The following is an 18,211-nucleotide window of genomic DNA, read 5'->3' as shown; positions in this document are numbered from 1 at the left end:
ACCAAAAACTAGTGCAGCTGCATGACACACAAGATCTGCAAAATGAACAAATATTTATTCTTGAGCCTTTATTCTCTTTGTGCATAAATAAAAGACTAGAAATGTTACAATTTAGGTGTGGAAGAAATCAAGATATAAAAAAATCTCAAAAGTATCTCAAAAACATGAGAAAACACAAGAGAAACAATAGTTAACAAATCACTACAAATGATTTAAAACTGAAGTGTGTATGCAAATAATTTTATTTATATTTACAAGATGACAAAACAGGGCAGAAAACAGCTGGAAGTGGAAGTTAAAGTAATATACACACAGAAAAAAGAAAGCTGTACAGATAAAAGCTTGTTTTAAGAGATATAAAAGTGGCAGGATTCTGTACACGTGGCTGCAGTTGATCATCTGTTCTCCTTATCCAGAGACACTGCCAGCACCCTGCGGTCCATCTGTCCGAGTCTCTGCTTATCTGGGGTGGACACCTTCAGCTTCATCTGGAAAGTTGGGAGCAAACATTACCTCAGCTGACACCAAATTAATCAATATCACCTTACAAAAAAACAAAGCGATATACTGTAGTCCACATTAAGATTCTGTAAATAAGAATGCTTGTATATGGTACCTGAGAACGTTTGTCCCTGGGCGAGTTTGTTTCCTTAAGGATCTGCAGTGGGGAGCGGCCTTCAGTACCTTGAAAAGAAAAAGAAATGTCAAACAAAAACGTCATGTCATCATAGATCACAAGACGCCACAAACTACACACCTTTCTGCTTCCGTTTTCCAGACTGGCCTTTGTTTTCATTGGTTACGTTCTTCACGGCCAAGCGGACAGCAAGAGGAGAGGAGCCTCCTCTAGTTTTCAGCCCAGTGGCGCCAAAACCTTTGCCCAACCACTGGGGCTTGAACACCACCTGACTGGGGCTCTTTGGGTCGATGGTGGGGCAGCGGATGCCAGCGTGGAGCTGTGGCTGCTCTGAGCTGGGGACAGTCGGTGGCTCTGGGGCGGGAGCAGACTGCAAAGACGATTCTTTAACAAGCTCCTTCGTTTCCTCAGAAGATGGGGTTTGCTCTACTTCCTCCGACTGTGCTGTGGACACCTGAACTGGGGAATCATCAGTATCAGCGGGCAGGGAAGGCTCAACAGGGGTCTCAGTTTCAACAGTGATAGAAGGAAGGGCATAAGAATGATCCACACCATCCTTGAGTGGCTCCATCACCACACTAGGCACTGGGGATGTAGCACAGTCACGGTGCACCTCAGCAAAGATCTGGGTTGAAGTTGCTCCATCATGACAGGTTATCAGGCTCATGCTCAGCCTCTTATGAAGAGGAGACTCTTTTGCTTCTTCTGCCTCCTCCAGGCTAAAGTCTCCCTCAGTTTCCAGCTCCAGCTCCACTTGGGGCTCGCCAAGAAGCACAAAGGGGCTTGAGCTACCCTCACTTTGCAGAGGGGGCATTACTGGGGTGGCCAGAAGGTTAGCGTGCTCAGCCAGGGAGCCAAAGTTGCGGATAGAGTGAGGAGTCAGGAGGGGCTCAGTGGAAGCAAGCTCTTCATCCTTTAAGACCTCCTCCTCCACGACATCACTGAAGCGTTTCTCGGGGGCTTTGCCTTCAGTCTCGTTATGGAAAAGCATGCCCAGGCGGCGAGTAAAGGACCCAACTGTTGCTGTGAAGAACAGAAAGTGTTACAGGACATTATGGAGGTCAGAAAAGTCAAACTGAAAGTATTCTTTAACAAATAATTACCTCTCATGACTTCTCTGACAGGGGTGCGGCTAATACCGACAGAAGGCGAGCGGGGATCAGTGAATGCCAGTGGACATTCACTTTTTACTTCATTTACAGCTTTGGGCACAAGCACACCAACCTGGGAAACATTATTTGTAATGGTTCAGCTATTTTACATATTCGCCCTTCCCCCAAAGCTTACAGTATGATTGGTAACCTACCTGAATGGGTGTACGGTCGATTCCTGTTGAAGGAGAGCGTGGATCTATCAGCTCACCGACTCGACTGTTTTTGATGGCCGGCTCTGGTTTTACTGGTGCACATGCAGTCATCTTGCTCTCACTGGATCCCATGACTCTTATTAAATGTGAACTGGCTCAGAGGAAAATAAAACAGAATACAGTTTTTAGACAGAGAAAAACAATATAAGGTCACGAAATACACACAAAAACATCATCCAAGTATAAAACAACACTAGTGGAAAAATTACAGATAAGATACTAAAAGGATTTTCTTGTCATTTGTGAATAAAATCCAACCAGCAAATTTCCAAACAATGAAAACTTACATACAATAACGTATAAACAAGTTAAAAAAACAAGTTAATAAAACAAAACACTGTTGGGCAATACGTGTGGCTCGTTTTTAATAACGCAGCGTTAAATGAGTGCCTGTAAACCTATATTATGATACATAACTAATGTAAAAACTAAATTCACCTCGTTCAACACTGGTACAAAACATAAATTCAAATGTTTACATACTTGTATTCACACGTCTATGTACATTAACAAATAATATACACGCCAACAGCGAAGCTTAACCTACAGGAGCTGTTAGCCAGTCAACAACAAGCTAATTTAGCGTTAGCTTGTCTGAACCCAGCCTCTCACTTTCTGTCTTAAAATCAAAACAAGACGCATCATTGTGATAGTAACACTGACCGTCATGAGTTTCATATGATTTGAGTTCAGACTACGTTAACTAACATCAGTGTGCAGTTTAAAATATATTCTCTGGCCTACCTTTCACGAAGACAAAGGTGATGCTGAACCTCTTTTCACTTACTCCACACTGGTGTTAAACGGAGAAACACACACGACTTTTAAAACATTTAAATGGCGGGGCTGCGTGCATGTTATTTTTGAATGAGCCAATCAGCGTGCGCGACCTCTCCGGCTCCTCGGCGCTGATTGGCTCAGAGGGCAGCGTTCTTAAACGGGGCGTGGTGTGCTGCTGATAACACAGTTTGAAAGCTGCAGTCGTGCAAGTGAATGCTTTGTTTATCACGTGTGTCTGTCTGAGGCAGGAAAATGAAATGTTAGGTTGGAACAGTGCCCCTCCCTGAAAAAACTGCCTGAAGATTTAATAGAGGTACACCACAAAGAACAAGAATACATCAAGAATATTATTATCATCAACATATATTTTCTACATTATTTGTGGAAAAGCATATTGCAAAATGTTTCTTTTTGACACCATCTTGACATAAATATGGAGGCTAGAGTGTTCAAGAGGAATAGACTTTTATTGCATAGAATTACCCTACTCAAAATTAGTCAGGGATAATGAGATATTTTTGTGTTTCACTTTAATAATGCTACACATTTCATTTATCACATATCCATGCACATGCATATATGTATGGAAGAGTATTAGGGCCAAGGGTTGAGGAAAAAAAAGAGAGGTCTCTTCCATTACTATATCCAGTTTTTGAAGTGACGCAACGGCATACATATATACATATGTATATCATCATCAATAAGATTGTGTTATTATCAATCTAACATCATTCAAGTCATCAACCAGCCACTAAAGCATATTGTCTCAGAAGGTTGACTTTAACTTGAAATGTAGAGTTTATTCTAGACTTTTCGACTTTTTTATTCAAAATGCATAATGAAAAAAAAAATCATCTCATTTTTTTTCTAATAATAATAATATGTAACAGTCAAATACATCATCAAATTAGGACATTTTCTGAAAGAGCTGACATTTTTTTAGTCTACTTTATGGTATATAAATAAGGTGGACAAAATATTATAAACACCACCACTCAAACTGTCCTGTGTACCCAACTCATACAGCAGCAATAGAATAATTAATAATTATAATAACACATAAAAATGTAAAAGCCTTTTAAAATGTATTTATTTAAATTAAATTCAACTTATTAACTGGTGGCACACATCAGGATTCATATATGCACAGCTGTAACTAATAATCCTATTATATAATTGTCATTATTCAAAACAAACTAGTTTTGATTTACATTCTTAGTACAAGTGTTTCCAACTTTAAACATCATCTGCCATCCCATCTGTTATTTGTTATCAGATTTGTTAAAGAGGTCTCTGTTCAGCGCCTCATACTTCTTTGTCACTCGAGCCAAGCTGTTTTGTTTACCGATTGAAAAAAAAAAATCACCAACAGATGTCTGGAATCAAAGCTTTATTGCTGAATATTATATTAAACATTGCAGTCAGGATTTAACTAGCCTGAAAACAATTATAGTGCAACAATTATGTTACAATACACAATATGGCATTTAGCATTATTTTACAATGGAGCAAAATTGTTTTACAAGAGCGATATGAAAAAAAGAGAGGGAGGAGCCCAGAGAAATCATTCTCAATGATATTACAATTATATGATCTTATCATCCGTTACACGATTAATATCCCCCACCCAACCCAAAACACACACACACATACTGTACACACACACACACACACACACACACACACACACACACACACACACACACACACACACACACACACACACACACACACACACACACACCTTTTCATAACAGTAACAGTCCCGCTGGTTGTCAGTTCATCATCCTGGTTGATATTTGATTACTAAAAAATTAAATAAAGTATAAAAAAAGAAAGCTGCTGTAGCACTTCTGTTTAGTGTCTGATCTCTGGACCGGCCTAATCCTTCTCTACGGAGCACTTGTACTCTTCTCTATTCAATGTTACAGCCATACTGTACCTTTAATCTACATAACCGTACTAAGTATAGTTTAAGTACTAAGTTTAACGTACAACCTGCTGTTGAGAAAGACTGTAAGAGCACTGAATGTCATGACAAACGTAACAGTCCACACGGCTGAATACAGAATAGATTCACTCATTCTACATCATCACTTTCTTCATTGAGAACACATTTCAAATCATTGTGATATTTGATGAAACGCAGTTCTCAGGAGGAAATGTGAGGACTGTCAAACATGTAAAATACAGCGACATGACTGTATTACCGCTGGCTGCATCCTTCAGGTAGAGACTAATACTGCAAACTTGATAAAAGTCCTTTAAGTGCACACGACCACAAGATGATGTCTCTAGGATGTTGGATAATTCACAGTGTCTTCTTCCTCCATATCTTTGAAACCGTTACCTCTCTGATTCCGCTTCATTCAGTCACCCAAACATTTACCGCCCAGCAAAACACACTCACACTCAATAAACCCCCTCCCCCTGGCTGGCCTTCATTCAGTCCCACCTTCCACCTCTCTCTGGCAGAAGTGAGCCAGCAACGTGTCCAAGTCCCGGCGGTCAGCAGCAGCGTACAGAGAGCTCTCTCCCATCATGCTGAGAGCCATGCGCAGGGTGGACCAGATGTTGTCAGACATCATGGTGGCTGCGGCACCTCCAGGCCCCCTCGCAGCTCTCGCTCCGTCTCCGGCGGCCTGGCGCTGAAGAGACAGAGCTTCGAGGAAGTGCTCCACTGCCTCTCTGAAGAGACAGGAGAAAAAGAACAGGACAGGATGAACAACAGATAATCATGACTACATTTAAATAGTATCTGACATTAATTAAAATAAATTAATACAGTTTTTTCTGTCTAAACAGCTCGAATAATATAAAATATAATATGTAATAAGTAAATACAATAATCATAAAAATTAGCAAACATGAAACAACTTATTATGAATGTAATACGGTTACCATTTTCAAGCGCTTTATCCTACATACAAGCACTTTTCAAACCTTAAAACACCACACTACAATTCAAGCGTTTTCAAGGATTTCCAGTACCCGTAGGAATCATATAAATTATCCCCTCTCTGAAACATTTTCAACAAAAATATTTACATATTCATAAGTTGGATTTATTTTAGAGCTGTAATATTAAACAGCATTGTTTTTGTTGTTTTGTTAACACTAGGTTTATCAAATAAACTGGCAACTGAGTCGATTTTACAAAACTGCTGATGCCATCTAGTGGAAGTAAAAGCTATTGCACTGCACCAGGGTTTGTTAGGTTCCAATATATCAGCAAATTCAGCAAGAAAGCACAATCAAGTCCAGTTCAAAGTAACACAAGTTTAAAAATAATTTGCTAGTATTGAATTTGAAACTAAAACAGAAAAAAACATGATGGTGTTTTGTTCCTTAATAGTAACACAAGTAAGGCAGATTGTTTTTGTGATTTCAATTTTTAATGCCCTATGTTTGCAAAAAGAAAGGCTTGATCTAAGCAGCTGTATGTTCATCAAGTGATCAATTTCACTTCAAACCTTTAGTCTTTCCATTTGCATAGGGCAAATGTAATGTTCATTTTACCTATTTTACACAAAGGTATAAAATAAGTCACATCGCAACAACCTAAGCTTTACCAGGCCACTCAGTAATTATAAAACTATTACAGAAATGGGTAGCGTAGTGTCCTTCTTTTATCCAATGTTTTCTTTTGGTCTAAAAGGAGTGTAATTATTCATGGAATCCATTTAATTAATGTAAATATGGTAACTGCGTCCATACACATCCCTTTTAAAGCTAAAACCTGATACAAATAGGAGTATGCAAACACATCCAAACCATTAACGGTCTGGAGCTGGGTCAAAAGTGAGCTGCTCTTCAGACTGATGAATAGCAGTAGTGCTTGAAACGTCACTACTTTGGTGCATTAAATATGTGGATATTGGAGTCTGGCAGTGTGGGGGGGCATTTGTTTATTTCAACCCTTTTTCAGACAAAACACACACATACAGACCAAAGACTTCCTCACCTGTGTGCTCCTAGGTTGACACAGCTGATTCCCAAGTTGTAGCGACTGCGTACAAAACCGGGCTGCAGTTCCAGAGCTCTCCTGTAGGCGGCTACCGCCTCCTCTGAGCGGCTTCCATTAGCGAGTGTAGCACCCAATTTATTCCACAGCAGGTAGTCCTGATGGAGACAAAAGAAAGGAAGAGAGCGCTCAGAAACAAACAGCAGGCTGTTTGTAGACAGATGATAGGATCTCAGCACTTCTACACCAACCTGTGGTGTGACAGAGAGAGCGGCGCTGAAACAGTCCACCGCCTTGTCGTACTCCCCGCTGAGGTTGAAGAGAACTCCCAGACCACACTGCAGCTGAGGGTCCACCTGGGCGGGGTCAGAGTTAGCTGCATGCAGGTACAGGGTCTGGACATCAGTGAACAAAGATCTGTGCAGGAGAAACAAAAAGAAAAAAAGGGGTGAACACAAGAGAGTAAGAAGATATTTCTATCATTACAAACATCTGAGGATCACTGGATGCTGGATCTCTGTTTCGTTTTAAACCCCAAATTATTCTGAATCCCACATGTGTGTGTGATACTCACTCTGGCAGCAGTGACCCGAACCTCTCCCTCTCCTTGTCCCTTTCTCTGGCACCATCCTGTTGGCGTTCGCGCTCAGTCTGCTCCCACACAGAACGGTATTTAGGATTGTGCTTCAGCCAGTCGCGAAGAGTCTCACAGGCCTGCCTGTGCAGCGATTCGTTAGTGAAACTGACAGCCAACGCCATCAGAGCTGTCAGGTTGTCGTTCTTCAGCTCTATACATCTAGTGAAAGAAGAAGAGGCAATGAGAATAGGGAAACAATCACAGGAACCAACATAATCTCGTCGTACCTGAGCTTTAAGGTCACTGTACACTTGTATTAATTAGGTATCAGGATAGACTTTATTTCCATTATTGACTTTTTTGCTTTTTAGGCAGCTTAGCATCATTATTAAGCTACTATTAAAAAGGTAACTATAACTTCCAAACAATGTCTAAAAGAAAACAGATGACTATATATTATATTTTGCCTCCAAATTTTACCAAACACAATGTCTGTTTTGCATCTGGATGGTTTAAGGCAGCATTTTGCAATTCTGATTTCCTACCTGCGGAGGGCGCTGATGGCAGCAAATTCTTGCTCATTCTCTGCCTGACATGTTCCCAGATATTGCCAAGCCTGCAATTTTCATAAGAAGAAAATGTACGCACACACACACAAAAGGGTAATTACAACGTCATTCTGTGGGGAAACAAACGTGAGTGAAATCAAAAGTAAGAAGACTTTTAGGGGCCGTTCTTACATTTATAATTTATGATATATGATTTAGGATGATCAAAGAAAATGTAAATGAAACCACAGGCTCACCAGCTGGTTGTCTGGTTCTCTCTGTACAGCACTTTCAAAGAATCGCACGGCGCCTGGGATGTCCCCTGCCTCCATCCTCTTCACTCCCTCTGACAAAGGGTCCGGGTGGGATAAGTAGGGGTTTTCCTCTTCAAACTGATACCCCTGGGGCAAACACGGGGAAACGTGCAGGCTGCTCAGAGCATGTGTATGTAGACTGTCCAACGTACGGCATGTCATGTACTTTTACACATCAAATCCTCAAACATGTAAACAGATTTCTTAGCAGATGTCTGATCTAAGCGGGTTGACAGCTACCTTGTCATAAGAAGAGCTGAGTAGCTGATCGAAGTCAGACAGCCAGGGATGGCTCTCTGCATCCCTCTTAGCCATCTCCTCCCACTCCTGCTGCAGCTTCTCCCAGAAATCCACATCACTCTGACAACATGACAGATATACATCATTACTTCAGTCCCCTCACATTATATATCATCCTGTATTATAGACATATTCGACCTTTACTTTTCCAAGGGACTGATGAGAGTGTACTGATGGAGTTTTGTAGCATAAGTCAAGAGAGAAAAACAGTGGTTGTATATTTCTCAAAGAGGATTAAGTTACTTTCTCAAGGGCTCCTTGATAGACAATTTGTGTTTAGGAAAGTTTCCAGATTCCCAAACATTTATCTTCCAGGACACCGGTGTGCATCTACAGATACCACTGCACTTCAGGTTTGGCTCATTGATTCTCGCCTCACCTCCACAGCAGCTTTAGCTTCTTGGAAATCCGGTCCTGATGTGGCGAACTCATCCACCCAGGCTTCAGCCGATTCCTCTGACACCTGAATAGCAATGAAGAGCAGTAACAGTGACTGACTTGAGTCAGCAGTTGCTGGCGATGAAAACTGTTATTAGAGCTGCGGATGTGGATTTTAAAACAGGAAAAATATAGAGGGAAGTGAATGAAAAGGAGGAAAAAAATGAAAGAAGAAATAACAAAGAAAAAGCTTATTTTCTCCTACTCCTTTCTTACATTTCTTCCTAATTACCTCCTGATTGTCATTCACTTAGAAAATGCACTCAACAGCAACACAATAAATACATGTTGCTGTTATTTTAAGGTTTGTGTTGCTAAAACTTAAATATAGCAGTAATTGCAGCTAAAAATAAAAAACCTATCGCTGTCACGACCACAGAGGTCCTACCTGCCTGACGACCTTGGCCCACTGCTCTGCTTGTTTAGCTTTAACTTTCTCAATCTTCTCATTCCTCGCTGGGGGTTCCAAGGGAAGACTCCCTCCCCCTGTCTCCGTCAGGAACTATGGCGGGAGGGGATGGCAGTGGGGAATGGGGCAATGTTTTGAGGAGGGAGGAGCAGTTGGTGAGGAGGTTTTTTCGGAAGGGTGGGCGGAGTAGGAGTAATTTTAGTAGGAGGAGGAGTAGATGAATGGCGGTTTTTAATTGCAGGAATGGCAAGCCGAGAGTTCGGAGGTCAAAAAATGGAAAAGTACATGTCAAAGTTAGAGGGCAATAAAGTACAATGGAGCCATGGTGAACAGATATTCATCAAAAACAGGACTGAGAGCTACACATACATAGTATAATATGGAAGCCCATTTCTGCCAGGATGAGAAAAAGAAAATACATAAAAAGTTGGACATGACAAGTTTTCAGATTAGGGGTTTCTGGCTCAGGGAGAACGGAAAAAAATCTAAAGAGGTCAAAACTCCAGCAACACTTATCAGCCAATATTGGCCTATCACAGATCTACCCGTACCGGCATGCATGTTGCCCTATAGGCGCTAATACAAAAACTCTTTTCAAAGATGTTAATGCAGAGAAAGATGCTTCGGTTCATTTATAATTATTAAAGTCCAAGTTTACTGTTTCAGTGCACTGATGTTTAGACATTAAAGTTAACTGTTCAACTGAAAAACATCCTGCCTTCATTAAATATCTCATATGTCAGAGGGTGTTTCATAGCCACATTTGAGGGATCATTGTGAAAAATGTGTGTGTATCGGCCGATATACAAATACAAGTATCAGTCAGGCTTTAATTCTATATACTGCAAGTGTTGCTGGCGTTCTGACCTCTTTACACTAGTAAGTAAAAGTAAAAAATTCTGACTATTCTGATACAAATCACAATCAAAATAACTTGAAATGACTTTACGTCACTTAATATATCACAATGTTTGATTAGTAAGTTAAAATTGTGACTTATTGTGTTATATTTTAAACTTATTGAAAGTACTGAAATATAGTTTTAGATCTAACCTTTGATCTATTTTTTTCTTTTCTTGGCGGAAATGGGCTTCCACATATATATATGGCAACAGCCTTTTTCTGCTTGAACTGAATGAGGTCAAAGTAATCGCTTACAAGTACCCGAGTTTTACCCCAGTAAAACAAAAAACTGAAGGAAAACTGACTCAAGATGGGAATAACCACAGCTTGACTGTACACATTAAAAACTAAATGCATAAGAAGAAAAGCAGAGTCGTCTGTTTGCTGAACAAATTCCATCAGCAATGCTGTGCAGCCATGAGCTTCATATTACAGGGAGCTGAGTGGCTGCTTTTGGTTAGATTTTTGGAAAATGTTACTCTGCATTAGATACTGGGGTGATGAGTCACATGGCGTTGCCTATACTGTGCAGAAGTGAACCAATGTGCTTCCCCAATGTATTCCCAGTTGCAACCATCCCCTCCTCAGTGGGCAGAGACTCGTACCTGGTTGAGGTTGGAGGCCCAGTTCTGAGCCTCCTCGGCCTGAGCTTTATCTGTGAGCTGTTTGTCTGTTCTGCTCTCCACTGTCACACTGCCCTCGCCAATCTGCCTAATGAATCGCAGGAACTACACAACAACGAAAAAAATGACAGCAAAAACAAAAAAGCATTCACCATTAACCATTACTAATTGGTCAGGTTTATACCAACATACTGCTAGTTTCTTTCCAAACCAACAAGTTGCTCCCAGGGAACTACTATACAAAAATGTTAATGAAAAAGAGAAAAGATATGGAGATAGATATGTAAAAAGGAATGACACATGATTAAAAGAGGATCCAACAGCTGTCAGGTAAACATTAAGTCGTTGCTCACCTCTGTGTTTTGTAACTTGGGGTCATCAACCTTTGAGACAAGCTCATTGGCTGTCTGCCTCAGCTCCTCTCCTGGTTGATACTCCTTTGTCCTGTCAGATTAACAACAAAGAACTGTTAATATTATACTGTAAGGAATTCAGAGATAATGTCATGTCATTTCTTTACTTTTTGTTAAGTTATGTTGAGATAATGGGCTCTTGTGTGTTTTCCTTTAATGTTTTTATATGCCATCAAGCTGTCAGGGACTGCAGATGAAAATTAGCGTGAATGGCTTAATCTGGAACATTTACATGATGGACCAAAAGGCTTATGTTAATAAATGTGCATCATGCTCTCTTAAATTACATAAATACAAGAAGAAACAGTATTTATTCTGCATATGTACACCAGAACAAATCAATTCAGGCTGAAGGCTGTACTTTGCATTTTTGAGGTCAGTGCACTATGCTGATGATTAGACATCTGTAAGGCTGTTATTCTATACAACAACTTTCAGCTCTGGTTCAGATAGCCTTTTCAATATTGTCACAGACAAGGATGAATTGTTTGAAAAATTTAAATTCAACAGAAACATCTGCCCGACAAGAAGACAATAACATTATTAAGGTTCAGACACGCATTCAAATCTGCTATCCTTTGTCTGCCTCTGCTACTATCCTCTTTCACTCCCCACACAAGTGGCTTAACTACAGTATACTACATATTTATTGTAGTGTGACTGAAGTAGCCAATTATTCAAAACTGAGTCTTCAACAGTTACTGCAGGGGGGCAGCCAAGTTATTGTTTGATGGAAGAACGTTGTTCTTTGACAAGAATATGTCTGATAAAAGCCGACTTGTTTATATTTGGCACTATAGGCCGCCCTACATGTTATTGTAGGCCCAGTTCCATATGCAAATATAATTTTATACAATATACTGTATACAATTTATGTAACAGGGGATCCCTCCTCCGTCTCACTATCAGCTAAGGGCTCCTTGGCTTGAAAAACATTGAAGACCCCTGATAAAAGCTATTTTTCATCTGCGTACTATGAACATTTTCTATCCATGTCCTCCATTCTCTGTTCTAACCATTCGTTCTCCTTGTCTCCCAGATCTCCCAGCCACAACTTCTCTTCCGACTGCTCCAGATACTCCTCTGCCCAGCGTCCAGGATCTGGAGCATAGGAAAAAAAAAAAACACAGATAGGCAGATTGTAAAAATGACATACGAGGCAAAAATCAAAGGATTTATCCAAGGCAAATTTACTCTGATCTCAGTAGAAAGTGATGACACATGACAGATTGATGATGACATGCACATCAAGCAAAGTGTGCGTTTCCAGAGTGAAACACAGGTTAGCAACAAAGAGCAACTAAAGGAAACTCAAGCTACCTGCAGCCTCAGCGATAAATTCCCTCGTCCAATCAGCGTCTGCTGCATCACCAAGTGCAGTGAGCCCCGGTGCGGCGGCAGCGTCAGGACCTGAGAGGAACTCGGCTGCCCAGTCACCAGAGAGGGCCAACGCTGCCACATCTGGAGCTATCGCATAGAAATACGTGGTGCTTAAAATGCTGAAAACAGTCATACAAACACTAAAGAAAATACCTGAAACGTTAGAATCCAGAAATACATGCCTCTCTGTGGAGCTTGTCTGTAGCTCTGTTGGTCAATCTGCTGCATTTCCTCCAACAGCTGACCCATGTCAAATGTGTGTGGGGGTCGTGGGGGCGCCTGAAGGAACTCATTCACCAGCTGGTGCCAAAATAAAAGCATGTTACAACAGCTACGAAGGATTATTCTACTTTTTAGAGACTATATGAAGAGAAGGCATCCAGTATACACAGAGAAGCACATCTGAATGGCTACAATACAGTATTGTAGTCAACAAAATACACTGAATATGAAAAGGAACAGAAGCACTGACCTCTTCTTCAGTTGCAATTTCTATAGCAGCGGGGGGAATCTGTGAGAAAATATGGAAAAAAGAGGTAACAGAAAAACTAGTGCCATGTCTGTTGTCAAGCAAGACTCAAATATGTACACTTTGTAATAGAGATATTTAAATGGATATCTACAAATTACTCACTGTAGGTGTTGAGCGGTGCCGCCATGCCCCCCCTTCCTTGGTCATGTGACTGGTCAACTTCATGAGGGGATTGGCTCCCCCACATTCTGCCTCCACCAACTCCCGCATCGCCATGGCAACACAAGGACGAGGCAAACCCAATCAGACCACCTGAGAACTGAGAAGAGAATGAGCAGATGCATTTCTCAATTTCTGTTTTGGATGATTGTGCAAAATCCAATTTGTTTTCAAGACAGATCGGTCAACAGTGTGATAAATTCAAGAAACTCCAACAGGTAAAGTTCACAGTGTTATGTTGTGGTTGCTACAGGGATGCCCCAGCCTACAAATCATATTCTCCAGACGTAAGGAAACGTGTTGATCCTCACAACATCATCATTGTCATCCTTTTCAGTGAAAAGTAAACGCAAAAATTACCATTCCAACTACAGCCGTGACTCACATCGCAATTGCAATACATGTCAATATAATCATAATAATCCATTTAAAACATATGTAATTGTTTTTGGCCTCTTTAAGAGCTGACAGGCCAAGCAAGGTGAAATCTTGAGTGTGTTCACACTGCACAGATAAGCTCATGTCACGTAACCAAATTCAAGCTCCATCTGCTGTTTTTCGGGTCATTTCCCAGCTGAGGGTGAACCATTAATAATGTGGATGTGATGGGCCGGCAGGCACAGGCATTCACTGCATATTACATATTAGCACTCTGACTGCACTCCAGCCTTTTCTGTGTGAACAAGACATTCACATCACCATATTGTTATTACTAAAAACAAGCCTATAATTATTATCATGTAGCGCTGGGTATTGAACTTCAACTCGTCTTTGGTACGGCCAACAAAATATGTCCATAGCAGTGAGTGTCAAAAAAAACTGCAACTCAAAGTCTGGGCATGTTGTTATCTTGTTCTTTAATGAGATATTTCCTAATTCAAATAACAATTTTGACAATTTCTGACTATTTTATTTAGGCAACATCTACTTGTGCACCTTTGTTAAATAACCTAAAGAGTATTGTAGAAAAAAAACTCTTAATCTTTCCAAGTCACAAATGGCTTGACAAACCCTGGGTATTTATTTGACTAGAATGAAAAAAATAAAATAAAATTTTAAAATTTTAAAAATCGAATTTTAACGTATAGATCTTATGAAACTTGATATAAACTTAAATTATATACATTTTTAATGTCTGTCAGGACATTATATTTTGAGAAATTATAATTGTTTATTCAACTAAAAAAAAACCTTCTATTTTCATTCCTAAAAGGATAATAATTGTGAAATACCAAATACCCTTATACCTTGAAACCGTGATATTTTCTTTGAGGGTTCTCGTAACGTTAAAAAATCTCATAACATTGCAACCCTACTTGTAGCTTAAGTTATCAATTAAATTCAGAGGAGTGGAAGTATAGGTGCAGAAAATGGTTAAAGTACCTTAAAACTGAACTTAGGTACAGTATTTGAGTAAATTGTACTTAGTTACATACCATCACTCTTTATTCTAGTTTTTGACAATATGATTTTTATTTTTACTGCAAATGTAAATCGGTGTCCTTGATTACTAATAATCAGTATTAGCTCTAAAAATGCATATTGTTTTTTCCATAGTCTATACCAAATAAGCACAATCGGAGAACAGGATTTGTAGGTCAGGGCATCTCTGCAACACTCCCGTACTTAATCATAATGCTGTTTTGTCACAGGTTTTACCTTAATCAAAAAATTGCAGCTCCTGCGATTTGGATATTACACTAGGCCATATTACGATTTTGATAATGCTTCCATTATTTGCACAGCCATACAACCAAAACTGTCGTCATTACACAGCACCAATATTATACTGTCATTATGTCCTATTTGGTCCTCATTTATCTGATGATCACTCACCTGATCTTCCAGGAGTAAAACAATAACAAAAGAAAAATCCTTATGACAGTGATTTAGTTCCTAGCTGCATTACTGAAAAAAAAAACTATACGTTGTCATGGATGAAATCCTGCTGCTCAACTCACTGACCCACATCCAGGCTCAGAGATGAACAGCTGACAAACTGCTGTACATGCTGGCCTACTCAACTTCTCTAACCCCTCTGGAGGGATACGTAATAGCAACAATTTCCATAATGAACAGTCAGGAATAGAGATTTAATTCCCTGTGCACTCCACTCAACTGAGGACTACTCTAGCACCACAAAACATCATAAAAGAGTCTGATCCACAGGTGGGCTCTTATGGTTTAGTACACAGATGAAATGATATTTTATTCCTACTCACTCAAACAGCTGCTGTATGATGATTAGGGTCAAAGTAAGAGGATTAGACACAGATATTAATACGCACACTATCACAGATAGACAGGCCACTGTGACACCTGTCTACTCGCTCACTTCAGCGTCACAAACCTCCCAACACATTACCTTTGGAGGAAGGTACGCTTTTGTCCCGCAAATTCACACATATCCTACTTTTATTGAGTGAGTACAAGTATTACACCGTGCACACCTGAAGGCAACTCCCTGCCAGCTCTCTCTCTCTCACACACACGCACAGGTTTTTAAACTGTCAGACTGCTGTCATGTGTCAAAGCAGTTAACCAGACTGGGAGCAATGGTAGCTTTGTTTTGCACGAAGCTAGCAAGCTGTGGCTTCAGCTACGAGCAGCAACGTTAGCTTGGTAAATCGCTCTCTACGTGACGTTTATTTCCTTATGTAGCTCGTTAAACAGCGAGACAAAGGAAGAAGATTTTAAGAAATAACGACCCTTACAACAATAGCGAGCGCGGCTAGTGTTAGCATACAGTGCTATCTGGCTACTGTAGGGCTAAGTGCGGACATCATTCCTGTAGTATGAAGCCACAGAGGCATGAATAGACGGGGTAGCATGATGTTCATCTCACCGCCGACAGCCGCTGCTGTAGCCGAACCGACAGTCCCTCCTCTCCGCTCCGCTCCGCTTGTCTGCCTCCTCCGTCTGTTTTTTTAAACCACCGAATCACAGCAAAAGTTGCCGCAGTGTCAAACCTCCCGGTAACCGTCCAAAAGCAGCCGCGGCGTGTCACAAGCGCGTCTCTTTTTATTTACCTTCCTCCTCCATGACCCACAAAACCCTTCACCGTTCGCCCGGAGTGTCTCGTACCCGTACGCCGGTTTCGTATTCGTGAACGTGCTTACGTAAGAAGATGTCGGGGCTTGAAAAAAACAGAACGTAGTGAAACAGACGCAGACCGATCTACGTAAAAAAAAAACACACAAAAGATATTGCGCAGGCGATCAAAGTCCAACAAATCAGGCGTGCAGTTGCCAGGTGCCAAACCAGAAACCCCCCGTAATGAAACAAACAAAAACCTCTTATTATTCTTTTTTTCATTTATTCTTTTCATTCATTATTCAACGATGTACAAATAAGTAATTGTAAGTAAAAGTCCTGAATGCAAAAATCAAAATAGGCTACCAGTCTCCCCATTTGACACGTTGGACCTCTGGGCCATTGATGACCCCGGGCCCCTGACCCACTTATTGTTACAGTGGGATAGAAACAAAGGTTAAGTTGAAAAGAAAAGAAAGTGAACCCAGTGGCAAATGTTGGCTGGGTACTTATTGCTGTTAAAAGACAAATGGCAAACTTAATTCCTTTAAAACAAATTGCAGCACTGGTGTATAAAAACATTTTTTATTGTTTCCCTCACCGCATTTTACCTAAAGAAACATGTTTGAAAGTATCTATACAAGGCAAAATCTTTAAAGGTCAAAAGTCTAGTATTAATATATTATTATTAATGGAGAACATGCTAATTTAATTTATTATAATGTCACAGGAAGGATTCAAAAAAATCATTGAAACACGTAGTAGCAGAAGCACAATGGTGACATGAAAACATCTTGGGAAATAGTGAATGAGGAGGGTATAATTGCAAGTATTTTTGCCTTCAAACATTAAAAAATAAATATATAGTATGGTATTTGTGCATGTTATATTATATTATGACTGGGACCTCAATTTCTCATAATCAATAGGAATGGCCTATGACAAAATGGCCATTTTGAAAAAGATATAAAAAGATGTTAAAATGATCTTTAACTCGACCAGCTGCAACAGGTAATGGGAGAGAGAGAGGAGACGACATGCAGCAAAGGGCCACAGGGTGGACCTGAACCCCTAGGCAAAAAAACTAACAAATGAGACTGAATTAATTTTGATGCACCATTATGCAGTTTTTAACTGCTTTAATTATCTACTCTGACCTGCAATCTCCTCATTACTTTGCCTAAAATCGTGTGTGTTGAAGACCACACTTTTTTTATCAAACCCTTATGTCCCCCACCGCTTTTCAACATAGTGACCCCCTTGAGTACCGTGCTGGGTTAGAGTAGTAAATGTGAATATCTGTGTAAATTATTTGAAATATTTTGCCCATGAAAAGTGCTTGAACAGTCCTTGAATTGTATAATTTCATAAGAGTACTACTAACCCTGCTTATATTGAAACATAACTTGTGACAAGTTTTTCTAACTACTGTAGATTGTCAATAGCCTTTAGCCCTCATGTCGCCTCCGCTCTTCAACGCAAGTGACACCTTTACGTATTCGTATAATGTTGTAGCTGTTGTTACCTTTAGTTAAACTTCTAACATAAGCAGCATTTTATTGCTCAACCTAGTAGAGTTTGTTTTAGGTACTTCATATAAACCTTGTTAGTTCAATCTAAAACAGTGATTTATACTTTATAAGACTATTATGTTGGTGTCTTAAACTGAAACGTAACTTGTAACTCCAGCTGTCAGTAAAAAGTACAATATTTCCTTCTGTAATGTTAGTGGATGTATTAAGTAGCAAAAATTAAAATACTTGAGTATACTACAAGTACCTCAAAATTTTACATATGTGCAGTAAATGAGTAAACTTTGTTAGCTGCATTCTGCT

At 40.0% G+C, this 18,211-nt stretch overlaps 2 protein-coding genes across 4 annotated transcripts; both read right to left on the bottom strand.

The window, feature by feature from the left end:
* Window positions 1–224: 224 nt before the first annotated feature.
* cdca3 (cell division cycle associated 3) lies at window positions 225–2,829 on the bottom strand. Of its 2 annotated transcripts, none has more exons than XM_073485594.1 (6): window positions 2,748–2,829; window positions 1,944–2,094; window positions 1,741–1,861; window positions 758–1,660; window positions 617–684; window positions 225–488 (listed from the first exon to the last, which is right to left on the bottom strand). In XM_073485594.1, exons 2-6 carry the CDS (start codon window positions 2,073–2,075, stop codon window positions 396–398), a joined length of 1,317 nt encoding a protein of 438 aa, XP_073341695.1. In that variant the 5' UTR covers window positions 2,076–2,094; window positions 2,748–2,829; the 3' UTR covers window positions 225–395. The 2 variants fall into 2 exon arrangements, with proteins under 2 accessions (XP_073341695.1, XP_073341696.1); XM_073485595.1 differs by having other exon boundaries at window positions 1,944–2,098; window positions 2,748–2,802.
* Window positions 2,830–4,158: 1,329 nt separating this feature from the next.
* On the bottom strand, window positions 4,159–16,420 carry pex5 (peroxisomal biogenesis factor 5). 2 transcript variants are annotated; one of them, XM_073485275.1, is made up of 16 exons: window positions 16,189–16,418; window positions 13,287–13,443; window positions 13,125–13,163; window positions 12,835–12,952; window positions 12,593–12,739; window positions 12,289–12,373; window positions 11,213–11,303; window positions 10,842–10,964; window positions 8,866–8,949; window positions 8,427–8,546; window positions 8,130–8,273; window positions 7,870–7,940; window positions 7,322–7,543; window positions 6,999–7,164; window positions 6,748–6,905; window positions 4,159–5,471 (listed from the first exon to the last, which is right to left on the bottom strand). In XM_073485275.1, exons 2-16 carry the CDS (start codon window positions 13,398–13,400, stop codon window positions 5,225–5,227), a joined length of 1,929 nt encoding a protein of 642 aa, XP_073341376.1. In that variant the 5' UTR covers window positions 13,401–13,443; window positions 16,189–16,418; the 3' UTR covers window positions 4,159–5,224. The 2 variants fall into 2 exon arrangements, with proteins under 2 accessions (XP_073341376.1, XP_073341377.1); XM_073485276.1 differs by lacking the exon at window positions 10,842–10,964 and having other exon boundaries at window positions 16,189–16,420.
* Between the last annotated feature and the right edge of the window lie 1,791 nt (window positions 16,421–18,211).

The sequence above is a fragment of the Pagrus major genome, chromosome 17 (genome assembly GCF_040436345.1).
Source record: "Pagrus major chromosome 17, Pma_NU_1.0".
Lineage (NCBI taxonomy): Eukaryota > Metazoa > Chordata > Actinopteri > Spariformes > Sparidae > Pagrus > Pagrus major.
This window is presented reverse-complemented; position numbering and strand designations above follow the sequence as displayed.